At 66.7% G+C, this 27173-nt stretch overlaps 2 protein-coding genes across 2 annotated transcripts; one reads left to right on the top strand and one right to left on the bottom strand.

The window, feature by feature from the left end:
• Positions 1-429: 429 nt before the first annotated feature.
• On the bottom strand, positions 430-16156 carry LOC137665116 (protein O-GlcNAcase-like). The gene is made up of 17 exons (XM_068403921.1): positions 16117-16156; positions 12540-12591; positions 9697-9794; positions 9160-9290; positions 8536-8707; positions 8104-8202; positions 6960-7244; positions 6555-6687; positions 5343-6162; positions 5098-5272; positions 4264-4320; positions 3773-3858; positions 3429-3533; positions 1714-1805; positions 1188-1380; positions 939-1110; positions 430-566 (listed from the first exon to the last, which is right to left on the bottom strand). Exons 1-17 carry the CDS (start codon positions 16154-16156, stop codon positions 430-432), a joined length of 2847 nt encoding a protein of 948 aa, XP_068260022.1.
• A 2027-nt stretch (positions 16157-18183) lies between these two features.
• DOK1 (docking protein 1) lies at positions 18184-24925 on the top strand. Its single transcript, XM_068403827.1, has 5 exons — positions 18184-18262; positions 18788-19084; positions 21852-21963; positions 22112-22284; positions 23520-24925. Exons 1-5 carry the CDS (start codon positions 18200-18202, stop codon positions 24618-24620), a joined length of 1746 nt encoding a protein of 581 aa, XP_068259928.1. The 5' UTR covers positions 18184-18199; the 3' UTR covers positions 24621-24925.
• Positions 24926-27173: the final 2248 nt, after the last annotated feature.

Here is a 27173-nt window from a genome sequence, read left to right on the forward strand (position 1 = left end):
CCTGTGGGACAGGGACACCTTAGTGCCAGCGTGCTGTGCCGTGCTCTGAGACCACCACCCCAAACGCTGCCCACGTGGCTCCTGCTGGGCCTGGGGGTCTGCAGGCAGCCCGGGGTGCTGCTGGCTCCCCAGCAAGGGCGGAGGGTGCTCCGCAGGCAGGAACAGATGTGGGAGGAGTGGAGGGGCCCTGACACCCAATCTCCTGAGGTGGCAAAAACACCTCTCTGCCGCCCAAGGACCCTCGCAGCCTTGTGCCCTGCACTGGTCCCAGGGACACCCTGCTCCCCCCCCCGCCGTGTCCCCCACCCCGTGTACCTGCCCTGCTCAGGGCGCCCCTGTGCTCCTGCTCCCCTGGGCTGATGCTGAGCGGGATGGGGAGCCAGCCCGTCCCACGGCGCTGCCTCCCGCGCCAGCACCCAACGCGGCTGCTCACAGGAGCCGTCCCAGGAGCTGAGTGCCAGGGGAGCTGCCCTGGGCCACCGGCAGGGCGACGAAGCCCAGCTCGCTGTAGAAGCTCAGCTGCAGCCGGTCCGTGGCACCGACCTGGCAAAACACTCCCCGCGACCCTGGAAGGGAGGCGAGAGGTGAGGCCCTGGGCGCAGGGACGCGACGCTGGGGCGGGGGGCAGTGGCTGGGACCCCTCCACAACGGGGTCAGCCTCTCACTGCCTATTGGCACCGGGGGCCCGTGCGATGCCCTGAGACACAGGTCTGCATGTGCCCTGGTGCGAGGGGCAGGCACGGTGCACGGGAGCTGGGGCCAGACCGCGTCAGAGGGGGGACGGGAGCCCCGGGGGGGGCCTTGCCCCAGCCCCGTGCTGAGAGGTGGGGTGCAGCCGGGGCCGGCCCCCAGCTCCGGGGTGGGCAAAGGGGCAATCGGACGGGGGTGTGCTGGATGGAGGGGCCCTCGGTCCCCCAGCATGGGGAGGTCGCCCTCACCGTTGGCCCTGAGCGCGCTCAGCAGGCAGAGCGCCAGGCTGCGGCTGGCCCCCGCGTCCCGCACACGGGGGGCTGTGCCCAGCTGCACCAGGGAGGGGAAGCGCCGCAGCACGGGCAGGGGCACGGCCCGCGGCTCCGCGTGGAAGAAGAGCAGCGCTTCCTCCAGGGCCTCCTGCGGGCGACAAGCACAAGTGAGGGGCCCCCCTCCACCCCCCGCACCCGGTCCCCTCCGCTCCGGGTGCCCCTCACCTGCCCCACGTCTGGGGCGCCTGCGCCCAGGCCTCGGGGGTACTTGTGCTGCATGGCCGGCAGCCAGCTGCTGTCTCGCCGCTGCAGGAAGCCTTTGGCACAGAGCGCTCCGGCCGCGTAGCCGCACGGACCGCCCTCGTCCTCCAGCACGAAGGTGTACTCGGGGCTCAGGCTCAGGAAGCTGCCCAGCAGCCTGCCCGCCAGGGTGGGAGCATGGCTGAGCTGCTCAGCCCAGCCAGCCCCCATCCCACCCGGCAGGACAGCACCCCAGCGCCCACCGGGCCTTCCCTTTGAGACCCCCGCAGCAGGACCCCCCTCAGCCCCCCGGCGCCGGGCTGGCAGCAGGTCCATCCCCACGACCCAGCTGGACGTTAGCGCAGGGACAGCCCTCGCTGTCCCCTCCCGCAGGTGAGGCACCGCCAGCCGTGGCGCGGGCAGATCTGGTCCCCGCAGCGGTGCGAGGCTCGTGGCACGTGGGCTCGGCACATGCCTGGCCAGAGGGACCCCTGGGGGGGCTACGTCTCACCTGTCACCGAGGAGGTCGGGGTGGGCTGTGAGGATCTCTGCGACTCTGGGGCCGCAGTCCAAACTCTCCCGGCACATTCGGTACAGCTCTCCCTGGAAGACCCAGATCCCCTCAGCTCTGCCGTGCCCGGTCCCTGCCCCGTGCCGCCCCTCGGCAGCCCCTGCCCAGCCTGGTGTGCCAGCAGCCGCCACCACAAAGAGGGACCGCGAGCAGGGCTGTGGCCTCCAGCGCGTCCTGGCCAGGGGAAGGTATGAAGGGACGTGCTTCAGCCACCCACGGGCGCTGGCGTCTGCGCCGGGCGATGCACCCTGCACCCTCCGAGGCCCCCGAGCACAGCGACGCTTCACCGGGACAATCTGCCATCCCGGCCTGGATCCCCGCACAGCCGCTGCTGAGGAAACACTGCTCGGCCCCGCGACGGAGCCTGCGCAGAGCAGCCACAACGGCACCAGAACCAACGCTGAGCCTCAAGTCTCCGCAGAGCATGTGCCAAGTGGGACGGCTCAAAATTTCCCGTCTTGGTCAGATTTGCGTTCACTGCTGCTCACAGGATCGGCGAAAAGGACGTCCCCACAGAAGCATCGCTGCTCCGAGGGGAGGCTGCCCTGGGCGCTGACCAAGGCAGGACAGCGCTCATCCGAGCGCCGCTCCCAGGTGGGCTGCGCTGCTCGGCTGGATTTTCCTCTCAAGGTTTCACCGGACACAGACATTCGGCTCGTTGAAGTTCAGCCTGGTCAGGTGGAACCTGGCAACAGGCACTCGAGCACAAGCTCCTGCGCTGGGAACTGCTGGCGGCTGCAGTGGGATGCTGTAACCGCTCCCCCGTGCTGGCAGCTCCACGGTCAGTCACCGCGGTGCCGCGGTGGCCGGGACGGCTCTACGGGCAGCATCGGCATCTCCGTTAGCCAGGAGAGGCAGCAGGTGGAAGGCGCAGGGTGTGCGGCGTGGGGAGCCCAGGGCTCTGCTGGCTTTGGCAGCAGTTCAACTTCTGCGCCCACCCACCTCCGAATTGTCCCTTTCCTTCCTGGCCCGTGGAGCTGCAGGGGTGTCAGAGCAGGGGGGCTGGCAGCAAGCAGGTCGTGGCTGACAGAGGCTGCTGCCTCTGAGCAGGGACTCGTCCCGTGACCTGGATGAGCGTTTGGAGAAGGGGCTGATGTGCAGGGGAACCTCGACAGGCTGAGGCCGTGCCCAGAGCTGCGGGCTGGTGAAGGCTGCAGGAGGTCACCATCCAGACTTGTCCTGTTCTGGATCTCTCCCGGAATCTGCTCGCAGCCGCCACTGGAGATCAGCGCTGGGGAGCTCTGGAGATCATCCTCACAACCCAGTGACCCCAAGTCTGGGCCAGTTTATCAGTGGCTGTGCCTGCCGCTCGCGTCTGAGCCGCATCTCCCTCCCCTGCTGCTGGCTGCCAGGAGGGGCTCTGCCCGGGTGCTTGTCACCGGGGGCAGGTGACGGTCCCTGCCAAGGCTGCTGGCCACAACACCTGCCCTCCAGCCCAGGGGCTGGCACGCTGCTGGCCGCAGCCTGGGTGACCTGCCCCAGTCTGGCCTGCTCCGAGCAGGGGCTGGGCCCCAGAGGTCCCTTCCCACCTGCATCCCCCTGCACCGCGAGCTCAGCCTTGGGGTCGGCAGCAGATGAGCCCATCTCTCGTTAGCGCACATACAGCACGGGCCATGCAAAGGCGAGCGTGGGCCACCCTGGGCTGCAGCTCTCACCTTGTCCGGGGGCAGCAGCGGGCGCAGGAGGTACAGCTGCCTGGACGGGAGCGGCGGAGGCGGGTGGTGGAAGAGGTCACAGCTGTTCCCCGCGGGCAGCAGCGCCTGGAAGAGACACAGTCCCTCCGGGAGCAGCTGTCCTGGCTCCAGACCTTGCCCTGGAGGCAGCAGGAGGAGGGTCACTCTGGGGCACCCCCTACCCCAGGAGCGGCAGCCAAGGCACAGAGGCCCGGGGCAGCTCTGCCTTCCCCCTCGCAGCAGCCCAAGGGCAGGGCAGGAGCAGCAGCCGGATCCCGGCTTCCCAGCGGCTCCTTCAGCCCCCGCAGGTACGGGCACGCTCTCACCTGCAGTTCTCCAAAGAGGCCCCCACGATGCACCCAGGGCTCCGCGTCCCCCCCCAGCAGGATCGGGGCAGCGATGCTCTGGCACCCTGGAGGCAGCAGGAGACAGACACGTGTGAGGTGGACAAAAACCTGCTGGGCGGGGGGGGATCAGCCCCCACCACACTGGTCACACACAGCTCCAAGGATGTGCCCCCGCAGCCGTGCAGCCCCACGCAGGACCTCGCCTGGGCTCGGGCAGCCAGCTCGTGCACACCCTCCGCAGCAGGGCTTGCAGCGGGGGAACAAGCCAGGCTCCCCGTGGCTGTTCCCATCCCGCCTCAGTGTGTCCGGGCATGCAGGGTGCCAGGCTCCCCGTGGCCGTTCCCGCAGCGCGGGGGAAAGGGCAGCCCAACGGCAAGTGCCGGCTGCTGCTGTGGGGCTGGAGGTGACGGAGGGCAGCAGCCGGGGACCCCCTGCCCGGGCGGGTGGGCCAGCACCGCACGGGTACTTACAGCCAAAGCAGCTTCCCCAGGTGCCCTTGGGGTCGGGGTGGCAGAGGAGGTGGCCATCTGCAAGGGAGGCGAGGAGGTGAGCACGGGGCACAGGGCAGTGGTGGGGAAGGCGTCAAGGGGAGGTGTGCTCCCAGGAGAGACCCTGGCACCCCCGGCCGGACACAGGGACCCCAAACCGCTGGGAGGGGATCCCAGACACCTCCACCTCTTTAGGGGGGAGAAACAGTGGATCACCACAGGACAAGCTTCAGATGCCCTGGGGGCCTGGGTTGGTGGGGATAAAGTGTATAGAGTCCCTTTTCTGTGGCATGTTGTCCCAGGTTGTGCCCAGCTGAGGCTGGTGATCGAGGCCATGAGCAGTTAAACCCAGGGCAGCTGCCCCAGGCTGCCCACAGGTGATTCTGTGACATTGGCCTCAGGGGCACTATAAATGGGGCAGCTGCTGGGGAGGGGGCCCTTGGCTCTGCTCTCCTCTGCTTCCTTCTCACCTCCTCAGCAGCTGTGACCCCAGGAGCGACTTGCCACCACTCTGAGCTAAGTAGAACTTTGTGTCTTTTGTATTAGCATTGATGTTGGTTTGCTTATATTATGGAATCTGTTTAAATTTCAGCCCACGAGTCTCCCTCCTTTCCCCAATTCCCTTTCTCAGCTGGGGAGGGCTCTTGGCTGATAGAACTGGTTATTGCTCAGCCCTGGGTGTGGGCTGAACGGAGACACACGGGTGTGCCGCTGTGCCCAGGGACCCCACACCTCAGCACAGCTGGATGTGGCCGGGGTGCGAATACACACCACGGGGACCCCGAGGCTGGCTCAGGGCTGGCGCCAGCCACGTACCCAGCCAGAGGACGAAGGCACTGGCGGCCAGCAGCACGTTGCGGATGTCCCAGAGGTAGGGGTGGAGGTCGTAGAGCAGCGCCCGCCCGGCGCCGCTGACGAAGCGGCTGTGCAGGCGGCACGTCTGGGCGCAGAGCAGCTGGAAGGACCGGGCCCGGCCACGCCACTGCGTGCCCTGCGAGCGAATGGGCATCAGCGCAGCCAGGACGGGCACTGTCCCCCAGCAGCGCCCAGACCAGCCTTACCCTGCAGGCATCGGGTGCTGTGGCCGGGACCCCCACGCTGAGGCTGTTTGCCAAGAGCCACCGAAAGTGCTCCAGGAGATGCTGTGCCTGTGGCCCGTGATTGTAGGGCAGGTAGAAGAGCTCCACCAGCATCCGCACCTCCGCCGGGGTCAGCGGTGCCGTGGGGCTGGCGGTGGCCTCCGCCGGGGTCAGCGGTGCCGTGGGGCTGGCGGTGGCCTCCGCCGGGGTCAGCGGTGCCGTGGGGCTGGCGGTGGCCTCCGCCGGGGTCAGCGGTGCCGTGGGGCTGGCGGTGGCCTCCGCCGGGGTCAGCGGTGCCGTGGGGCTGGCGGTGGCCTCCGCCGGGGTCAGCGGTGCCGTGGGGCTGGCGGTGGCCTCCGCCGGGGTCAGCGGTGCTGTGGGGCTGGCGGTGGCCTCCGCCGGGGTCAGCGGTGCCGTGGGGCTGGACATGGCGGGGCCTGGGCCATGGAGGGTCTTGGTAGCCATCGGGGCCCCTCCGGACGGGGCCCTCCCCTCCGCGCTGGGCAGAGCAGAGGAGAGCTCACAGCTTGCTCTGCTCTCTGGCGTGAGCTGGTCCCCATCCCCTGCGGGGCTTTGCTGACCGCCGGCACAGGTCCTGCTCCCACTGCCCTTCCTGGGCTCCGAGGTCACCTTTCTCCTTCCCTCCCCTGGTGCCACGCTGCAGGGCTCAGGGCCACGCTGGGCTGCCCCACTAGGAGCAGAGTTGTGGGGCTGGGGGTCGGGCATGGCCTCCCTTCCTCTCGCCGTGCTGGGCTGCGGCTTCGTTCCTCCCTTGAGGCTGATGCAGGGGCGTCCCAGGGTCCTTCCTCCTGGCAGAAGGAAGCGAGGGGGCAGCCCCTCTGGCACCCGCATGGGACCTGCTGCCCGCAGGGCAGGGAGGCTCCATCCCCGAGCTGCAGGGACCAGGGAGCTGCCAGGGCCGTGGGCTTCGCATCGCTCCGTGCTCCGCAGTTCTGGCCTCCGCAGAAGCCCCTCTTCCAGAGCCGTACCGTGGCCCAGGAGATCCCCTCTGAGACGCAGCGAGGGCAGGAGCACCCGCAGGGCAGCATGGCGCGATGGATGCCCACGCCTGCCCACCAGCCAGAGCAGCCGTCCCAAGGGGCCGGGCACGGGGCTCCCGCACCCACCCAGCTCCCGGCAGAGCCAGGCCAGCACCCCGGGGGTGAGGGATGCTGCGTGGTGCGAGTCCGTCACCCACCTGGCTCCAAGGCCTGTCGGTTTATCTCGGCCACCCAGTCACGCAGCGCCAGCTCCAAGGCCTCCTGGGGGCTGTAGCTCCCCTCCCGCGGGCCCTGGCCGTCCCCCTGGGCTGCCGCAGCCGCCGTCCCTGAGGAACCGGAGCTCATCAGCCTGGGCAGCCCCACTCTGCCTGATGGAGCTATCCCACCCCGAGGGTGGGCAGTCCCCCCCCCTGCCCCAGGAGATGCCCCCAGGATGGCTGCCATGCCCCGGGATGGCGGGTGGTGCCCAGTCAGGTGACACTCCTCACCCTGGCTGCTGTGCAGGAGAGCCTGCAGGGCCGTGGCAAAGGCGGGCAGCGATGGCCGGGGCCCTGCCCTGGGTGCACGATCTCGCTGCCTGGGTGCTGGGGACCAGTACCTGCGTGGTCAGGGTGGGCACAGCTCCCCAGCTCGCTCTGGAACCAGCTGCCCAGCGTGTGTACGGGGATGAAGTTGGCCTGGAGCTCGCAGTTGGGGTTGAGGAGCAGCCCACGGAGCCTGGGCAGGAGGCCAGGGGCACGTCCCGTGTAGGGGCCCAGGAAGACACGTCTGCAGTCGTAGTCGTTGGCGTAGAGGTTGTCCCAGATGACGGGTCGGCGCTGCAGGACACCCTCCACCTCCTCCAGCAGCGCGGCCGACAGCTCCTGCGACACCACCTTTGGGCCTGGAGCATCACGGCACGGGTGTGTGGAGCAGCAGCGCGGTCCGTCCCCACGCTCACAGCAGGGACGCGCGCGTGTCTGGGTACTGAGCGTGGCGACGAAGGTCAGGTGGTGCTGTGGATGTGGTCTGCCTAGACAGCTGTGTGCCCAGGTGGCCAAGAAGGCCACCAGCATCCTGGCTTGTACCAGCACCAGTGTGGCCAGCAGGACTAGGGCAGGGATCGTCCCCCTGTGCTCGGCACTGGTGAGGCCGCACCTCGAATCCTGGGTGCAGTGTTGGGCCCCTCGCTACAGGAAAGACCTTGAGGTGCTGGAGCGAGTCCAGAGAAGGGCAACGGTGCTGGGGAAGGGTCTGGAGCACAAGTGTGATGGGGAGCGGCTGAGGGACCTGGGGGGGGTTTAGCCTGGAGAAAAGGAGGCTGAGGGGAGACCTTCTCGCTCTCTACAACTGCCTGAAAGGAGGGTGTAGCGAGGGGGGGGTCGGTCTCTTCTCCCAGGGAACAAGCGACAGGACGAGAGGAACCGGCCTCAAGTTGCACCAGGGGAGGTTTAGGTTGGAGATCAGGGACAATGTCTTCATGGAAAGGGTTGTCAAGCGCTGGCACAGGCTGCCCAGGGCAGTGGTGGAGTCCCCATCCCTGGGGGGATTTAAAAGCCGTGTAGATGTGGTGCTGAGGGCCATGGGTCAGGGGTGGCCTTGGCAGTGCTGGGTTAAGGATTGGGCTTGATGGTCTTAAAGGTCCTTCCCAACCCAAACGGTTCTGTGATTCCAAGTCACCCCCCCCCCTCCCAGCCAGGAGCAGACCCTCAGCCCGACCCACTGCCTGGGGCTGCACCCCCCAGGCCGGGCCAGGCGCTCACCTGTCCAGATGATGCCAATCCCCGGGAGCAGCTCCTGGCCGAGGGTCAGCAGGTAGCGGGACTGGCTGGGACTGGGAGAGCACAGAGAGCCGCAGTACTCTGGGGAGAGAGCCCGGGTCATCCCTCGAGGGCAGAGAGCCCAGGAGAGGGGCGGCTGCCTGGGGTCAGTGGAGAGGGGCTGGGGAGGTCCATGGGGCAGGGAACAGTGTGTGTGGCTGCTGAAGCGCCAGCCCGTCTGCAGCCTGGTCCTGCCCTAGTCCTGAGATCCCCGGGGCTCCCACGGGGGCAGGAGGGGCTGGGGGAGCAGCGGAGGCTGCCCGGGAGCCCAGCGCTGGGCAGACACGGGTGCTGTGTGCAGGCAGCCGAAGGGCACCCCGGGCTACTGTGGGGGCCGCGGCCGGGCAGGCACCAGGCTCCCGGGGCAGGCAGTACCTGTGGGGCAGAAGAGGAAGACGGAGGGCTGGCCCAGCTCCCGGTACGCCTCGTTGGCCACAGAGGCCTGAGCCTGCGCCAGGGAGGGGAAGACGTCTCTGTCAGCTTGGCACATGCAGGGGTCGATGTCGTCAAAGAGCAGCGCGAAGGAGTGGCACCCCATGGCAGCCACCTGCGGGCACGGCACGGGCTGCGGGGGTCCCTGGGCAGCAGAGAGAAAGGAGGCAGCGAGCCCTGGACGAGCCCCTGCCGCTTGCGCCCCGTCGGGACAGCGGAGGTCTGGAGGGACGGGGCCAGGGCAGCCCCCACCACGTCCCCACGCCTGCCCAGCGGACACCGTGCCCAGGGCCCAGCCGCTCCACAGGCACACACCAGCCCCGCGGCCACGGCCCACCGTGCCCCCAGCCCTGGGCACGGCCGGGTGTGCCGTGGGCCAGGAGCCCTTTCAAACCAGAGTCTGTGCCGTGGTGGTCCAAAGCCTGGTCCCACCGCTCGCCACCCACCCCACCTGCAGCAGGAGTGGTTCACAGCCCCACGCCAGCCTTGGGGTGGGCAGGGGGCTCGCACAGAAGAGCGTGTGCCCCTCGCCTCGGAGCGGTGGGATGAAGGAACAGCCCACGGTACCTGCCTGAGTTTTTGCTGCAGCAGGAGCCGATCCCCGGCACTGGAAAAGACCATGTCCTGGCCCGCAGAGACGGCGAAAACGAACTCCACACCCTGCTCTTGGGCAGCTTCGATGAGAGACCGCATGTGGGCTGGGGACAAAGAGGGGGTGCTGGGAGGTGAGGGAGGGAGGGAGAGGGAACCACATGGCCCCAAAGGAAGGAGCTGAGGGCATCGGGAGGCAGGAGAGAGCATCTGGAGAGGCCCAGGGGAGATGGTTTCCAGTTCCTTGGGACACAGAGGACTCTCTGCCAGGGTCTGGGGGCTCTGGCATATTTGAGCCTATTGCCAGAGACCCACGTGGGAGCTCCCCGCGCTGGGTGGGATCCTGGGCGATCCCACGTGATGGGCAGGGTCTGGGGGTCTCCTTGCCCCAGCAGGTTCCCGGCAGGAGCAGCGGTGACAGCCTGACCCTGGCTGAGGTGCAGACTGTGCCTCACCCCGGCAGACCCGGGACACCCGGAGCCCACCCGTGCTGGGGTGCAGCAGAGCCCGTACCTGCCTCGTGCTCTGCGTAGGGCTCTCGCCAGAGCAGCCGGTGCTTCAGCTCGTCCTTGGGCGCGTACATGTAGCAGTTCAGCCCGCGGTGCCCCAGCCTGCGCAGCACAGGGAAGGCGTCACCGGGGCTCTGGACAGGCTCTTTGCAAAGAGCACCCGGGCGGGTGCCAGCCCGCAGCACCCGCAGCTCCTCGGCACGCAGCAGCCTCCCCCCGGCCACACCGTGCCCTGCAGCACCCAGCCTCTGCTCTCTCCTGGAGCCCCCCGGGACATGGCCTCCTGGGAGAGCACCTTGCTGCAGGAAAAGCAGGTATGAGGGAACAGCTTCGCCTCAACAGCCTGTTTTAACCACTTGACAGTGCCCCGTGATGATGAAAAGGTCAATGTCCCCAGCGAGGAATGGCAGAGGGGTGAACGGCCAGAGCAGCCTCAGGGAGGAAGGGGGGAGGCAGAGGATGGGGCTGGGGCGATAGAGGATGTGGCTCAGGGGTCTGCTGCTCCCTGCAGCCCCCCGAGGGTGTGGGTGGCCCCAGCCCCAGGCTGTGGGGCTCCATCAGGCCGAACCACCCCTGCAGCAGCTCTTTCAGGGCTTGCACGGAGACCCGGGGAAGAACTTGGCGTCATCTTGTGTAAGCATGTTTGGGGTGGGGTTTCTTCTCCCTTTCTCTTCAGCTGTGCTTCTAACCGTGTAATCCAGAACCAAACCTGTTCGCAGCCCAAACACATGGGCTGCGAGGTTGCCCATTGTCAGGAGTGACTCCGGATGAGGCAGGTATGTACGAGCTCGCTGCCCCTCAGGATGTGAGGGTTCCCCATGGAGCAGGACCAGCGGGGACTCCCTGGAGTCCTGGCACCTCACCGCTCCCCAAGGCTCTGTGTCCAGGAGCGGGGTGCGCCTCCCAGGCACGGTCTGGCCTGGGGGACCCAGCCCAGGGTGCCCCCCTGGGAGCCACACGTACCTGGGGAGCCCTCACCACTGCAGACCCCCCCACATCGCCTCCTTGAAAAGCCCCTGTCCTGTCTGCAGGCTGGCCTGACTCCACCAGCAGTCCCTGTGTGCCTGCTGCACCATTCCACATCGAGCCTTGACCACTTGAACACGTCAGGACCTTCGAAACTGTCACTCTACAACGGTTTTGGCAGCTGCTGGGTCTCACCAGAGCTCTTTTTCACTCTTGCATTTTTCAACAACAGGGTCTTGGAGCCCAGTCTGCTCCTCTCCCCCGGGGAAAGCCTCAGCCTGCCAGCACTCCGGAGGAGAGAAAAGCCACACCGGGCAGTCGGGGACATGGTGGGGTCCAGGGGACACTCATGGGGATGTGCATTTGGGTGAGACGGGAGAGGAAACTCGCCAGCTCTCCAGATGCTCCACTGCAGTCGGAGCTGAAGGGAAGCAGGTCTGGGAGAGGTCGGGGCCTGCCTGCTTTGGGAGATCAGGCTGCAAATCCCTTCCAGGATCTCCCCAGCAATCCAAGAATCGCTGGAAACCACCAGGATGGGGCAGACACCTCCCGAGACAGCTCTTTTGGCACTCCTGTGCGACAGCCATCTGATATATTCATTTATTTTTATTTATCCTCCTTAGTAGATGACGTTTTACATTTTCCCACGATGAACAGACTGGGAAGCACTTCATGTACCACAGGATACAAGTGCCTCATCTTGTTTCTCTCCAGAGAAGAAAAACGCTGACGAACATACTGCTCACATGTGCAGACATGTGAACACATGTCCCAGCCCAGTGCCAGGCAAGGCCACCATGAGATCTTCTCATTCGAATATGCTTTAAAACATCACTTCTCGTTTTCCTTCCTGCATGTTTTCCCCAAATTTTCTAAGCTACATCGTTCTGTATCCGCATCTCGGGTCCCTGCACTAGGGTCCTTACTTGCACTTGTGACCGCCCGCACTGTCACCAGGTCACTGTCACCCGTGCACTCTCATGGCACAACCAGCACATTCCCCACGCAGCGCACGGCTGCCAGTGCCATCGCCAGCACCTGGCCCTGCCACCTCTGGCCCCCTGCCCGGCCATCACCAATACCCTGCCGATGCTGTGGCCAGCACGCTGCCGATGCTGTGGCCAGGGCACTGCCCACGCTGTGCCCAGCACGCTCTCCACACCGTGCCAGCGTGCTGCCTGTGTCATCGCCAGGGCAGCACCCACGCTGACCAACACGCTGCCTAGCCCATGACCATGGTGCGTGCCCAGCAGCGCTGGCAGATGAGAACAGGGGCCCCAGGCGGGGCGAGCCGGCCCCTTGCTGTGGGCGGCAGCGGGCACACTGTGGCTGTCCTGGGGCCAGTGCACCCGCGGGGGCTGGTGCCACATGGCGCTGCCCAGGCCCACGCGGTGCAGAGCCGAGGCCGCGGGCACTCGTCCTGCCAGGCCAGTGCCCGGGGGGGCCGCCAGCCGCTGGGCACCCCCCGGCCCCTCTCACGCGTGTCCGGCCTCCCGTGCCCGGCCCGCACTGCCGCGGAGCGCTGCCAGCCCCGCACAGCCCCGCGCTCTGCCCGGCCCCCCCCGGCCCCAGCCCCTCCGGGCCCCGACCCGCCCCGGCCCCCCCCGCCGCTCACATCTGGCCGCAGCTGGGCTGTGCGGAGTCGCGGCGCCACCTGCCGGCGCAGGGCGGCACCGCCAGCCCCGGGAGCCCCCCGGGAGCCCCCGGAGCCCCCCTCCAGTCCTGGGAGCCCCCTCCAGTCCCGGGAGTCCCCCGCCAGCCCCGGGAGCCCCTCCTCCAGCACGGTTTCCTCGCCGCTCCTGCCCCCGCAGCACTCTGGCTTCCACCTGGTTGCGCTGCCACGGGCGCGTACCTCCAGAGAGGAAAATGCAGGGTACTTGCCATTGAAAGAGGAGTTTCCTCTGCTCCATAGACCACGGTCTGCCATAGAAACCTGTAACGGGGAAAAAAACCAAACAAATGCAGTTGTCAGTAAGTGCCTCAACCCAGAGTCTCTCCCTATACTGCCCCTGGGTGGTGGCTCTCAAACCCAGAGCTCCAGCAGCTGTTCACCGCTGGGTCCTCAGGTGTCCGTTATCCCGCTGTGCTCTTGCTGGGCACCGGTGTTCCGGCAAGTAGGTGTCATGTCTGCGGCTCCATCCTTCCCAGCAAGAGGGAGCTGGGAAGAATCGCACAAGGTAGCGCTTAACCTGGGATGGGGAATTTGCACAGCAAAAGCCCAGCCTAGAGGAGACAGCGGAGGGCTGGCTGGGCTATCAGGCACTCCAGCAGGATTTTGGGGTGCACCCAAGCACAGAGCTATTGTACATCCATCCTAGAGTTTTCTGCCTGGGGATTTTCTTCTTTACAGAGACCAGCTCTCTCTGCATCTCTCTGTGTCTGTGCAGTATCAGGCTGTGTCAAGCAAAGCGACATCACTCCTGCACAGGCTATAAAAGCTGCTCGCTCTGTCTTTAATCACTGCACAACTCAAACTGCACCGAACTGCGCTGGCACAGCTCTCCCCCACACCCTGCAAACACATGGGCGCGTTGCAGCAGGGCAGGACTGTGGGGCAGCTCCCCTGTCCCGTGGCGAGCTGTTCAGATCAGGGGCACACAATCAGCCTGCGGGGATGCCCACGAGTGCTGGGACTGTGACTCCACGAGTCACCCCACAGACACCTTGTCTGTCCCCCGCTGGAAACCACCACCCCCATACGCTTTCTCAGGGGAAATCCAGAGAGGGCGAGCGCACCAGGGAGCACCCTGACCAGCTGGCTGCTAACACAGACACTCCTCGGCGAGCACCAAGGCTGCCTGCAAGGACATTGCCCTTCCAGAAGGTTCACATCGACAAAACCGAATGCAGGAACTACAGATCTGGAGTCAGCAAATTCCTAAGTGTTTCTTAACGTTTCCACTTCTGCTGCTTGTGGGCTTTAGGTCGCTGTCGGGCACCCGGGTCTGGCACAAGCTTGAGGCTGCAGCACCACAGCGGCCGCAGTCTGCCCTGTGCTCTGCATTGCAGGGAACCAGCCTGTGGCTGGACACGGTGAGCAGGGGCACTGCCAGGCACGCAGCACCCGCTCCTCTGCTGGGTCCGCTTTCAGGGAAGAGCCCTTCCTGTTTCTGCATGGAGGAAGACCTGGGAGTGCAGAGTTGTCTGCAAAGCCAGTGAGAAAGAATACCCAGTGGAAAGCAAGCCAGTTCACTTGGGGACAATGGGAGAACAGGCAGGTAAACGGGTTGGGAGAGATGCAGATATGACAGGTTCTTAAAAAGCAGGTTATGGGGAACGTGTAAGTGTTCCAGCACAGACCTGAAATTTAGCAAGAGAAGGATCTTCAGTCACTTCAAGCCTGCAAGATCTGGCAGCTGCAATGTGGAGTCTCACAGAAAATACATTATGTCTGGGACAGTGATGGCAATTAGCCATCGAGGCAGCTTCCTAGTTTCCACTGGACTCTGCGTCATGGGCAACGTTAAAATCAGCCAATGCACTTTCTAGCAGACAAAGCCGAGAGGAGCAGATATTCAGGGAAGTGAATGCATTCACTGAACTGGGAGGCACACGAGGGCAGGTCGCAGTGACGCCGTTAGTCTGGGAGACAGGACCGGCTCTCAGCGTCTGGCACGAGGCCACCAGTGCCCAGAAAAGCACCTGCATTTCCCCAAAGCACCTGAGCGCACCAGAACTGGTCCGCCTGGGAGGGGATCCCAATGCCCTGCTCCCTTTGGCAGGAGCCCGCCCTGCAGCCCCCAACAGCAGCCTTGGGCAACGGCGTGGTGGGTTGTGACACAGCACACACTGAACAGTATCGTCTTTGCTGGTGGATCTTCTATTTTCTTGGACAGCTACACAGTTGTTCCATCGGCTTTGAAATAATGTCTCTTCGCCTTGCTAGCCATCCTCCACCAAGCACGCGGCCAAGGATCCCAGCGAACATGTCACCCAAGGACAGTATTTCCATGATAAACACATCTTCCATTTCCCAGTTCACAGGAACTCCTGCTCAGCTCACAGTGAGGTCCCAGGAGTCCCTGTACAGCACCTGCCTGCAAGTGCCCCACGCACGCTCTGCTGTGAACTGGCACAGCCTTGCAGGTACGGCACTCAGCCCTACACGTGCCTTGCCAGCAGCAGCTCTGCTGAAAGTGTCGTCCTAGCGTATTCTGCCCGGTAAAATGGCTTAAATTGCACCGGCAAAACCCTGTCTGTACCTGTGGCTGCACCAAGGAGTAGTGTTGATGCTCTGCTTTTCTGAAGACAGATGAGCACTGACAAGTGATGCTGTGTGTGCCCCTCGGCTCTCCCATAGCCCGGGTCACATCAGTAACCCACCGACACCATCACTTGCCGAACTCGGGGCCATCTGGGATGTCCCTCAGCAATTTCTTCACAACCGTTAGCAAAGTCCTGATGAACGCATTGGGAAGGACAGTCCCTAGGACCCAACTGCTCCCCAGCCCCTCCTCTGTCCTGGGTGCAGGTCACCCAGAGGCGTCAGCCTGTCCGTGCTCCCTGGCTGCTGCGAGCGATGTCCGGGGTGCCAGGAGGGAGGGGGGCTCTGTGTAGGACACGCCACTCCACACTGTACCCTGCTCAGCAGCCTGCGCGCCGCAGCAACACCCGACGTTCTCTGCCAGGGCCTGGGCTACCAGGGTGAGGGACACCTTGCCTTCCTCCCTCTCTAGGGACCTCCTCCTCCTGGTGCGGCTCTGCTGGCAGCACCAATGTCCTTCTCTTTCCCAGGTCAGCTTTCCTAGATCAATGATTCTTTCTGACTCAGGTATCTTCTTACTATCAACTTCCTCATCCCTGCATTTTCTATTTATTTTGTGTCTATTTGCACGGTGCTTTTGCTTCCTCCCAGGCAAGGCAGTGACAGTGGGCTGCAGCGGGGTACTGTGCTGCCAGGAAAAGTGGAGATGCTTTTGCCTAGTGGGTGCCAGGCCTGGCCCAGCTTCAGCGGTGCCGTGCTGCAGAAACGGGAGTTGGGGGCAAGGGGGGGCAGAAGGACAGGGCTGAGCCACACAGAGCTGCCATGAGAGACCAGACTCTTCCTGGCCAGCTCTGGGCATGGCCAAGGCAGCGTCGCAGTGCGGGCAGGGAGGCAGGAGGGGCCCCTGTGCCCAGGGCAGAGAAAAAAACACTGCAGAGTGCTGGAGCCAAGAGTAGCGGGTGCCCATGCCCCACTGCAGGGGGGTGTCAGCTCTGCTGGAATGGCTGCGGGGTGCAGCAGCGCTCTGGGAAAGGGCTGGCGAGCGTCACTGCGGGGTGCTGGTCCTGTCCCCTGCGCAGACATAGGGTGCTGTGCAGAGGCCCGGATCCCTGCCCCCAATACCGGGGGGCCCGGGCTCGGCTCGGGTCCCGGCGGCCCTTCCCGGCCCCTGCTCGCCCTGGGTGGCCCGGGCCAGCCCCTGCAACGCCCGGGCAGGGCACCGGCCCCCGCCGCGGCCCCGGGGGTCGGACCTACCTTCCACCACGCCGCAGAGGAAGCGCGGCTGCCCCGCCATGCCCGAGCCGGAGCGGCCCCGCCGGGGTGGGGCGGGCGGAGGGGGGCACGGGGGGCGGAGGGGGGCGCGGAGGGATGCGCGGAGAGATGGAGGGATGCGCGGAGGGATGGAGGGATGCGCGGAGGGATGGAGGGATGTGTGGAGGGGTGCGCGGAGAGATGCGCGGAGGGATGGAGGGATGCAAAGAGGGACGGGGGGATGCAAGGAGGGACAGAGTGATGCGCGGAGGGATGCGGGGAGAGATGGAGGGATGCAAGGATGCAAGGAGGATTGCAAGGAGGGACAGAGTGACGTGAGGAGAGATGCGCGGTGGGATGGAGAGATGCGCGGAGGGATGCGCGGAGGCACAGAGGGATGCGCGGAGGGGCGGCCCCCCCCGCCTGCTCCCCCCGCAGAGCCGCGCCCGTCGCAGCGCAGGGGCGGCCCCGGCGGGTGGGGCCAGGGCTCGGGGCGCGGGGCGGGGCGGGGGGGACCCCGCTTACCCCTGGGCAAAGCTCCCGGTCCCGGCCCGCAGCCCGGTGCCGGCCCGCGCTCCCCGCGGTCCCGGCGCCCCGGTGCAGCCACCGCCGCTCGCTGGCCCCGGGGCCGAGCCGGGTGCCCCACGCTGCTCCCACGGCACCCCCGGCTGCGGGAGCTCTCCCGGTGCGGGCGGCGGGCAGTCACTTCTCCCGCCTTTGCAGCTTCCCGGGGACCCGCAGCCCCAGGCCCCAGAGCTGCTCCCGGTGGTCGGGGGTCGTTATCCCCCGTGTTCATCACTGAGCCGGCACCTTTCCCACGCGGGGCCCACGGTGTGCGGCCTCTTGGGCTTGCCAGGCCCGTGCCATCAGGGCTGTCTCCCGTGCCTTGCGTGTGACCCACCTGCCCGCGTACGTCGGGCCGCTGTTTGCCTTTTGTCACACTGCTCTGAGCTGCTGACGCACGTTTGGCTCGTGATCCTCCGTGCCACCGGTTCTGGTTTGCAGAAGTGCTGCCACGTCATCAGTTCCCCACCCTGCAGCCGCACAGTCGCTGGTACCTGCCTGCACGCAGGACCGCGCCTGATGTCACGCATCGCTCTGCGCTTTCTCTGACCGCTTTTCCCGTCTGTCAGACTCACTGCAAGGCGGGCGTGTGTTCCGCAGCAAAGGGCATCCCACCCCGGGGAGCAAGGACACAGCTCTGTCACCATGCGAGTGTGCAGGACGGAGCCGGGCGAGCGCAGGGGCACTGCCAGGTGCCCTCCCGGTAGCTGCCACCCCTGCAGCCATTTCACCGAACCCACAGGCATGGCGTGCACGGGGGGATGGGCACCAGAGCCCGAGGAAATCAGGGGCTGTGGCATCTCCCTGTTCCCTTCGCAGGTTAATGGGAAGCTGAGTGACCGTGTCCGAGCCGTGGGGCCAAGAGCTCCTGCCCAGCCGTGACCTGGCAAGGGCAGGGGCCACCAGGGTGCCCCGCGGGCGGGCGGGGTCTGCCCAAAGCGCAGCACACGGCGTGGACGGGGCTGCGCAGAGCAGGGAGAGCCCAGAGCACCCAAAGCCTCAGCCCCGGGGCCGGCACCGCGCAGCCCCGCGGGGACGGCTCCGCCGTGGGGACGATCCGGCTCCCGCCCCGTCCCGAGCGCGGGCCGTGCCTCCGCGCACCCCGGTGCCAGCTGGGCCGAGGGGGCTCCCGGCGGAGCCAGCGCGGCACCGGGCGCTGCGCCGTGAGCCGGGGGACGCGGCTGCCGGGACACGGGCCGGAGCCACGGGGGCCCCGCCGGGACCGAGGGTCCTTCCGGGGGTCCTGGGCGGGGGGGGCGGCACGCGCCGGGCACCGGGGCCGCGGGGACGGCGGCAGGGGGCGGCACCGTGCACGCGCGGTACCGGCGCGGTGCCGAGCGCACGCGGCCGGCGCGTGGGGGCACACGGGAACACGCACACGCGCACCACGCACGCACGTGCGCGCTCAGAGCCCCCCTCCTGCCCCCCGGCCCCCGCGCCCCCCCAGGCCCCGCCCCCGCGCCCCGGCCCCGCCCCGGCGGCGGGCGGAAGCGCGCGCTGGGCCCCGGCGGCGCAGCGCGGGATGGAGCCGCCGGCCAAGGAGGGGCCGCTGCTCGTGCAGCACAGCCACAAGTTCGGCACCAAGGTGGGCGCCCGGGGACGGGTCGAGCCGAGCCGGGACGAGCCGGGCGGGCGGGCGGGCGGGGGACGGGGCTGGGTCGAGCCGAGCCGAGCCGAGCCGGGCGGGGGACGGGACCTGCCGGGCCGAGCCGAGCCGAGCCGGGCGGCTCTCTTCCTCCCTCCCGGGGCCCTGGCGGTCTCCGCGCCGCCGCCCGGGCCGGGCCCGCCGTCCCCGCTGCCCGCGGCCGCCCCGGCTGGACGCGCTGCCGGGCCGCGGGCGCTGCCCGGCCACTGGGGAAGTGGCGCCGGAGCTTTGTCGGCTCCTGGCCCCGGCCCCGTGCCCGGCCCGGCGGCGGCCGAGGGCTCCCGCGCCCACCCCTCCCCGCCGGGGCTCGGCGGGACCGTCTGGGCGCGGGGGGGCCGGCGGGCGCTGGGGGCCGGTCGCCGCCGCTTGGCGGTGGCGGGGGCCGCCCCCGGTGAGCTGCCGGCCCGACGGGGCACCGCGGGCGCGTCCCCCCGGCCCGGCCCGGCCTGACGCGGTGCCTTGCAGAGGTGGAAGCGGAGCTGGTTCGCGCTGTACCCCGCCAGCCAGCACGGCGTCGCCCGCCTGGAGTTCTTCGAGTGCAAGGAGCCGGCGGCGCGGCCCGAGCGGCTGGGCACCGGGCGGCTGGCCCGCACCGTGGTGCGCCTGGCCGACTGCACCAGCGTGGCCCCCGTGCCCGAGAGCGGCCCCCGCGCCGGCACGGCCGTGTTCCGCCTGGAGACCAGCGACAGGAGCTACCTCTTGGCGGCCGACCGGCAGCAGAGCGAGGAGTGGGTGGCGAAGCTGTGCGAGATCGCCTTCCCGGTGAGCCCCGGGGCGGGCGGAGGGGCACCCGGGCGGCTGGCCGCGGCCTCCCCCGGGGGAGGGCGGCTGGAGGCAGCCTGGGGGGGTGGGAGCAGGCATCGGGGCATGGGTGGGGGGGGTGGGGGTGCGACCCCGTCCCCCGCAGCAGGAGGGCCGGGCGGTGCGGGGGGGAGACCCTGGGGCATGTGTGAGTCTTCCCAGGACGTCAGAGCACCCGGCCCTGGGGCTCGGGTCCCCTCTCGATAGCTCCTGCCGTGCCAGCAGCCCGGTGGGTTACGGGACTCCTCGGCACGCTGTCGGTAATGCTTGGTTGCAGCTCCAAATTTCACGTCGGGCTCTTCTCCCCCAGTGTGGAGCCCGTCCTCGCGCCCTCCAGGGTCCTGGCGGGGGCCGGGTGACGGCTGCGGAGCGTTTCCTCTTGGCCCAGCCCCGCTGCCTTTCCTGCCGCAGCAGCGGCGGAAGCGGAGCCCCGAGAGCGTTGCAGTGCCTGGCTCCGGGGCCACCTGGCTATGGGGCCCACCTGGCTCCTGGGCGGCAGCACCGGCAGCTGCAGGGCCAGCGCAACCCCTCGCCCAGCCCTGGGGCTCGCTCCTGCCTGCTGGGAGCACCCCATCAGTGCTGGGCCTGCAGCACAGCCCTCCGGCTCCCCCGTCCCCTACCTGCGCCCCGCAGCAGTTCTGCAGCCCTCCCTGGAGCTGGTGGCCGACAAGTGCTGTCACCCACACTGCGGGAGCAGCCCACGCCTGCCCTGCCCCTCGGTCCCCTGCTCTCCCCCCTGGGACATGTTTGCACAGCGCTGGGTTGTGCTGTAGCTGGTTGCAGGCTTTGAGTGCTGGGCAGGGCTGCCTCGCAGGACAGCTGGCTGCACAGCTGGTGATCCCAGGATCTTCCCACAGGACCTGGGTGTTTGTGGGGTATGATTTACCTCAAGCCCTTTTTTGTCTCTGCTTGTGTCTCCCTGCACCCTGCTGTCGAGCCAAACGTGTCTCTGCAGCAAGTGCCCAGCTGACCAGGCCAAGAGGCACTGGCGTGGTGCTGGAAATTCCTCCATGTCCATGTGTCTGGTGCAGTGTGGCAGTGTTTGTCCTGTGAATGGCTTGCAGGGCTGAGCTAGGGACGCAGCACGTGCCTTTGGAGTGGCGCAGGGGTGGCAAGGCAGGGGACCATCTGCTCGAAGCAGGGGTTGCTCACACCTCCCTGCACACGGCAGCTGTCAGTCGCGTGCTGGGGTCCAGAAGCAAGCTGACAGTTTAGGAAGCGTGGAGCAAAGTCTGCAGGGGTGGCACGTGTTCTAGAAAGGCCTGGCCTGGAGCGAGAGGCACAGGAGCTGCACGTGGCCTCTCTGCAGAAAGCTGAAGATCCTCAGGTGTGATTGCTGGTCGTCCGCAGGGAGAGCAGGGGTTTGTGTCCTGTTGGTCGTTGCTGCCAGAGGGTAAGCAGGGCCAAGTAGCTTGGGGACTGGGCCAGAGAGCGTTTGGAGCTCAAACAGAATTTCTTTTTCTCTTGAAGACGAGGGGAAGTGCAGTCAAACGGAGCCCTAAAGGGCTCTGGCAGATCCGCTGGCCCTTGACTGCCTGATCCCAGGCTGGAGCCCTGCTGCGTTAGATGCCTCAGCTGAGCAGGAGCCGCTGCTGTCCGCTCTAAGGACACTGGGGGTTAGCAGTCCGTGTTCTATTTAGGAGCCAAACAAGGGGGCCTGATGGCCCTTTTTGGGCCTTGCCTCTTGTGAAGGAGCTCACGTGGGTGGGTTTTAAGCTGGAGCTGTGGCAGTTTGCCTTCTGCGAGACGTACGCTCTGCTGCAGCCCGGTCCGGCGTGACCCTGAGAAACAGGGTCCGGCTCTGGGTGCAGAAACAGGGTCCAGCTCTGGGTGCAGAAACAGGGTCCGGCTCTCCCGCAGCAGTGCGAAGGCTGCTGGAGCCGCTCTTGCAGGGCGTCTGCGAGCCTTTGCTTTGCGAGGGGCTTCCCTGGAGGAGGAGGAGGAGGACCTTTGCTATTTGGCGGCAGCACGGAGGGTGCCTTCCCCCCAGGCCCTCAGGGGACCCTGCTGCAGGGACATGGCTGCTGGCAGAGTGTGTGCGTTGCACTTTCAGTTCTGCACGCGCTAAAATAGAAGCTCTTGCTTCCCTCCTGCACGCTGTACTGGCGCCGACGGCACCGCCTTCTTGCCTGTGCCAAGGCAGGACACGGACCCTCGCGTCACTGGGTCGTCCCATCAGCCCCCTCCCCTGCTTGTACCGCCTGGGCCCAGGCGATGCTTCGGGCGCTGGCGTCGCCTGCGCTGGAGCGTGTCGGTGAGGAAGCAGAGCTGCTCTCTGCCTCGGCACCAGGGCACCTGCGTGGCCGTGCCACAGCCGTCGGACAAGCAGCAGGGGAGGGGGCACGTGGGATGCCTCGTGCTGGCTCGTGCTGCGCTGGGGCAGGGTCTGGAGGGGAGGGCTGTGGAGAGAAACTGCTGCTTTCTGCACCCTGTCCAAGGCACAGCCCGGCTGGGGCCCAGGGTCGGGCCGGGAGCTGCAGGGAAGCCCCTCCTGTGCTGCCTGGCCCTGCTCATCCGCGTCCACGTCGGCCTGGGGTGGGGTTGGGGTCTGTCGCTGGCTCTGGGCAGGGGAGGGCTGGCCAAGGTTGCAGGGTGGCCAGGCTGCGTGGGGCCCTCGGGGACGGTGGCGGGGCGCAGGCGACGCAGGGCTGGGCGGGCAGGGGCTGCAAGGGGACCCAGGGGCTGATGTGGGAAGAGGGGCTGGGGCTGATCTGCTCTCCCTCGTCAGGGAAATGGCCCCAGCAGTGCTGGCGCGGCCGTGCAGCGTGGCAGAGAGGCCGGCGAGGAGGCGCCCGCCCTGGAGATGGCTGTGAACTCCATCTACTACTCGAGAGACGAAGGTGGGACCTGCCGCTGCCCTGGCTTTGGGCCACCTTCTGCGGGGCCTGTCCTGCTGCCGCCCCATTGCCGGGGCTCCGGTGGACAGGACGAGGCCTCGCCTGGAGCTGGGGACGCGGCTTCCTCTGCTGAGCATCCCTGTCCCTGCAGTGAACACCTTCTGGGTGACGGTGCAACGGACCGAGGCGGCGGAGCGGTGCGAGCTGCGCGGCACCTACGTGCTCAAGGCTGAGCGTGACAGCCTCGTCCTGAAGGACCCACGGACAAACGAGGTCCTCTACGTCTGGCCCTACCGGCTGCTCCGGAGATACGGCCGGGACAAGGTGGGGGACCCCGCGTGCCGCGCGCTGAGGCCGGTTCCCCGCAGGCTTCCCCTTGCCGAAGGGGAAGGGGCTGATGTGCCTGGTGGCAGCCGTGCCGTGGGCCCTGCCAGATGCCAGAACTGCCACAGCCCTCGCGACCGCAGCAGGGTCCCCAGGGGCATCTGTGATCCCGCCCATGTCACCACACAGGAGCGTGGGCTGGCAGGATAGCCATCCCCGCCGAGGGCATGGCTCTGCAGAGCCCCTCTCTGTGGTCCTTCCCCGTTCCCACCGCAGCCCCTGTGCCGGACCTCCCCGCGGCTGGCTTGCCCCGTTCTCCGTCCCAGCGCTCCCCAGCCCGTTCCGTGGGCAGATGTGTCCTTCTGTGCTGCTTCTCCCCAGCCTCCGGGGACCTTGGCTCCCTGCAGTCCTGGCTCTGCCCTGGGTTCAGTGCATCCCTCCCGAGGGGCTGTTTGAGGCACCGGTCACCCTAGATGTGTTCACCTTATGGGGCCTGCTGCTCTTAGCCTGGCTGACCCGTGCGGGTCTGTCCCCTCTGCAGTGTCCTCCAGCAGCAGGTCCCTGATCTGTCTCGCTGGTCCCTGAGCGCAGGAGGTACCTGCCGCGCTGGGTGGGAGGAAGTGGTGTCCCCGTGACGCTGTCGGCTGCACTCTGCTGATGGCGCGTTCTGCAGCGCTTCACCAGAACGGAGGTGGAAGCTGAGCGGCTCCTGGGGAGGCATCTGGGGTCTGTGCCTGGGGCAGGATGAAGCCGTGGAGTGAGGAGCAGGCAGCTGCACCCCCCGAGCGGTGAGGGGTTGGCTGTGCTTGTGTTTGGCAACGAGGACCCACAAAAGGAAGTCCGGCCCCAGACGCTTCTGCAGCAACCCCAGAGGCTGCTGCTGCGTGTGACAGCACCAGAGAGGCAGAAAATCCCCCCTGGTCAGGCAGGTCTCCGGCAGGGCGGCTCTGGCCCTGGGGCATCTTTCAGGGATGTCCCCTCAACTGTGCTTCCTGCTCCAATTCCAGAGCTCGTTCGGGGCTGCCAGGCAGCGCAGCCTGCCCCTGCCCGGGCGCTGAGCGCGGCGTGCCCCGGGGCGGTGCTCGCTGGGCTGTGGGGAGCGGGAGGAGCAGGTGTTGGGTGAAGGGTGCGGGGTCAGCGCCGCGGCCGCGCACCCTTCAGCAGGACGCACAGCCTGCACGGGGTGCGGGGCTGGCCGGCGCGGGGCAGGGTGTGACCCTTCTGCTTCCCCGCAGGTGATGTTCTCCTTTGAAGCTGGCAGGCGCTGCGACTCTGGCCCGGGGAACTTCACCTTCGAGACCAAGCAGGGCCACGAGATCTTCCGGCTGGTGGAAGCCTCCATTCAGGAGCAGAAAGCGCAGGTGGAGGAGAACCGTCGAAGCTGCGACTCGCTGGACCCGGACAGCCCCAGCGTGGTGCTGATCCGCCAGGCCCTGGCCGACTGCCTGAGCCTGGAGCTGCCCACGGAGGGGGACGACGCCCTGGCACCCAAAGCGGGGCTGGCGCCCAGGCCCGGTGCAGCAGCAGAGGAGAGAGACGCCGCTTCTCTGCTGAAGACCCGGACCCTGCCGGAGCTCCCCGTGCCCCAGGCCAGGCCCGTGGCCCCGAGCACGCCCCCGCGCTCCCCTCTGCCAAAGGTGCCCCACACCGTGCCGCCGGCCGAGGACCTGTCCAGCCTGTACTCGGAGCCCCTGGACTCGGTGAAGGGCTTCCGTCCCCGGCCGGACCCGCTGTACTCGGACCCCATAGACAGCAAGCCCGCGAGCGGGGCCAGGGCGCCCGGCGGTGCCCCGGACGAGACGAAGCTGTGGCCGACGGTGCCGCCGTACCCGTATGAGCAGGGGCGGGCGGAGGGGCGTGGGCAGGTCCCCGCGGCGCCCGGGCGGAGGGAGCACATCTACGACGAGCCCGAGGGCCGCGCCCCCCGCCCGCCGCCCCCCGCCACCCGCATCTACGACGAAGCGCGGCCCACGGGCGAGGCCTGGCGCACCCAGGGCCACGATGGCGGTGACGGCTACGAGTACCCCTACGACCCCAGCACGGATGACTACTCGGTTCCTGCCTTCCAGGCCAAGGCCAAGGGCCCCAAGCCGGTGCCTGCCCCCAAGCCCCCAGCGGCCTTTGTCCCTAAAGGCGGCGAGAGGAGCGGGGACCCTGGCAAGCGGCGGGGCAACCGCGCTCCCGAGAAGGCGGCCGTCAAACCCGGCCTCAACAGCAGCAACAACAACAACGTGGCGGTGCTGTACAGCCGGGTGGTGAAGCCCCAGCGCGTGCAGGAGCAGTGCGTGGATGAGTGCAGCTTGTCACCTGTCTACGAGGACTTGGGAGAGATATAGCGTGCTGCTGCCCTGTGCCTGCCCCGGAGGACTGGGGGGCCCCGGCAGTGCCAGCGCTGTCCCCCGGGGGTCCCGGGGGTGGCTTGGGGCTGAGGACTGCTCGGCTCAGGCAGAGCCCCTCTTGCTCACTGGGGCTGCGGTTCCCTGGAGGCGTTTTGCACAGCGCAAGCAGGGGAGCTGTGCCTGCGCGGGTGCCGGCGTGCTCTGCGGCTCTGGGGCCGGCTCCGCGGGAGGGCTGGCTGCGTCGCCCTGCACCCGCTGCTCTGGCGCTGTCCTGGCTCCCTCTGACCAGGCTGCAGGGCTGGGATGGCCGTGGCGGTGCACGGAAGGCTGCTTGCCATCAGTCTCCAGAAGTATTTTTATACAGAATTATTTTAATATTAAAGTCTGTACGTCTTAGAATGAAACGTTTGCCTGTGGCGTGACTGGGCCGTCAGGCACAGGGAAGGGGAGGTGCTGGCGCAGCGCTGCGGAGCAGGGCAGCCTGTCTGAGCCGTGTTCGCATGTCTGACAGCCACTGAGCTAAGAGGAAGCCATGAAGAAAAGCGTGCATTAGGTACAGCTGTGGCTGGGGTGTCCTGATGCCAGGGGATTAAGGGGTGTGAGAGTTGGGCTTGCAGATACCTTTATGTGCTGATCGGGGCACGCAGTGTTGTGGTGGCTTGAAAACATGCAGGTCTCCTCCGAGCATAAGGCTGGGCAGGACCAGGCTCCAGCTCTGCTGCAGCTCAGTGACTGTTGGTTAGTCACAGGGTCTCTCCTGCCCCAGCCTGATTGCTCTGTTGATTTCCCCCCGCTCCCAGCTGCTCTTGAAAGGCCTGGGACAGCCCAGTCTGGATCCCACTGGCTTTAATGGCAAAAACTGCGATCCCTGCGGTGTGGTCTGGGGCCAGGGTTTGTCTGTGGTTGCTGCGTGGCCAGCCTCTGGCAGAAACCTGTACAGGGGAAAAACAGGTTGTGCTTTTGGTGCTGATAATGGTTTTGAGAGATTCTGTGTCCCTTCTGTGCGGGGATAGAGCAGGCACCCTGGCAGTGGCTGTCCCTGGGTCTGGATGGGGCTACTGGTGATTTCTGCAGGTTTACCAGCCTTGGTACAGACAGCAGCAAAACAGCCAGCTGACAAGCAGCGCTGTGATGTACCTGTGCAGAGGACTAAGCACGACTTCTGCAGCCCCAGCTCAGCCCCAGGGAGCCAGGTTCAGGTCCCCAGACTGGTGAGATGGTGACAAGGCAGTGAGCTCTGACTGGGCGTTTGTCTGATGCCCAGGGTGCAGGGGGCAGTCTCAGTCCTGTACCAAGACAGTGCAGCTGTAGCCAGGACCAGTTTGTGGCTCTTCTCCTGTGCTGGGTCCTCTTCCCCACTGGGGTTTTGCTACAGGAGAAAGGAAAAAGCCTCGGGGTTTTTCGGAATGTGAGGGAGGCTGAGGCGGTTCCTGCCTGGGATGAGAGGCACGAGCAGCAGGCATCTGCGCGTGGTTGGCTGCTGGGTGGTCCTGCGCTTGTGTCCCTGTCTGTGGGCTCCATGTACGCATCCCAAGAGCAGTTCTACCTGCTCCAGAGAAGGGCTCTGGGCATCGCTTAGCAGATGCCCAGGCCATCTGCCGCTAGTCCTTGCTCGTGACTCCAGTGTGAGGCTCCAAGACCTAAACGATGGAGAGTGGCCTCCCAGGAGCAGAGCCCCGGGGCTCTCCCTTCTATACGGCCGTGGGTGTTTGCACATCTCCGTCACTGCGGTCAGTGTACCTCAGTGCACCGTGTCCGCTCCGTCCCGCGGAGCTGAGCGGGGTGGGCACACGAAGCTGCTGACCCAGCTTTCGCTGAGGAGGGTGACGGTGAGGAAGGAAAATGCTCCAGTGTTGGTGCCGGAACAGTGGTCCCCGCAGAGCCCTGCACTCCTCCTGGCTGGGAGGAAAGGGTATTTGTTTCCCTTGCTTCAGCAATGACGTCGCCTCTCGTAACAGCCGACCTGGGACTAAGATGTAAGCGCGCGAGACAGGAGGAACACTCCCACGCGTGGCCTGGTTTGCGTGTGCACCTCCCCATGTGACCGAGGAGCACGTGTGGTGGGGAAGGCTCTCGGGCTCTGCTCATCAGGACAGTCCGTTCTTTCGTGACTCAGTGTTGTGACCTGAGTCGTCTTGCTCAGGCTGCTGCTCTGTGCTTCACCTTACCTCCTTCCTGGCAGCGTTTCGGGGTGTAATAGATGCTTTGGGAAAATGTAAGAAATAAGGTAAATGCAGAGTGAGCCTTGGGCTGGTCACAGCCTTCCTGTTGCCAAAGCAAAAGTCTGCAATGAACCCTGGCTTAGGACCAGGAGATGATCTTTCTGGATTCTGTTAATCCTAGGTTAGGATTTCTTCTGTCTGCCTTCACAGAGTCACAGACTGGTTTGGGTTGGAAGGGACCTTAAAGACCACCTAGTTCCACCCCCCTGCCAGTCTGTACTTGGAACCCCTGCCTCTCTAACCAGCTCACAGCAGTTCATGTACTTGGAAAAGGGCGTCCTGGCAGCCAGTCCTGAACGAGGCATTGCTGAGGTGCTTGGGGCTGCAG

This window comes from Nyctibius grandis, chromosome 6, assembly GCF_013368605.1.
Source record: "Nyctibius grandis isolate bNycGra1 chromosome 6, bNycGra1.pri, whole genome shotgun sequence".
Classification (NCBI taxonomy): Eukaryota; Metazoa; Chordata; class Aves; order Nyctibiiformes; family Nyctibiidae; genus Nyctibius; species Nyctibius grandis.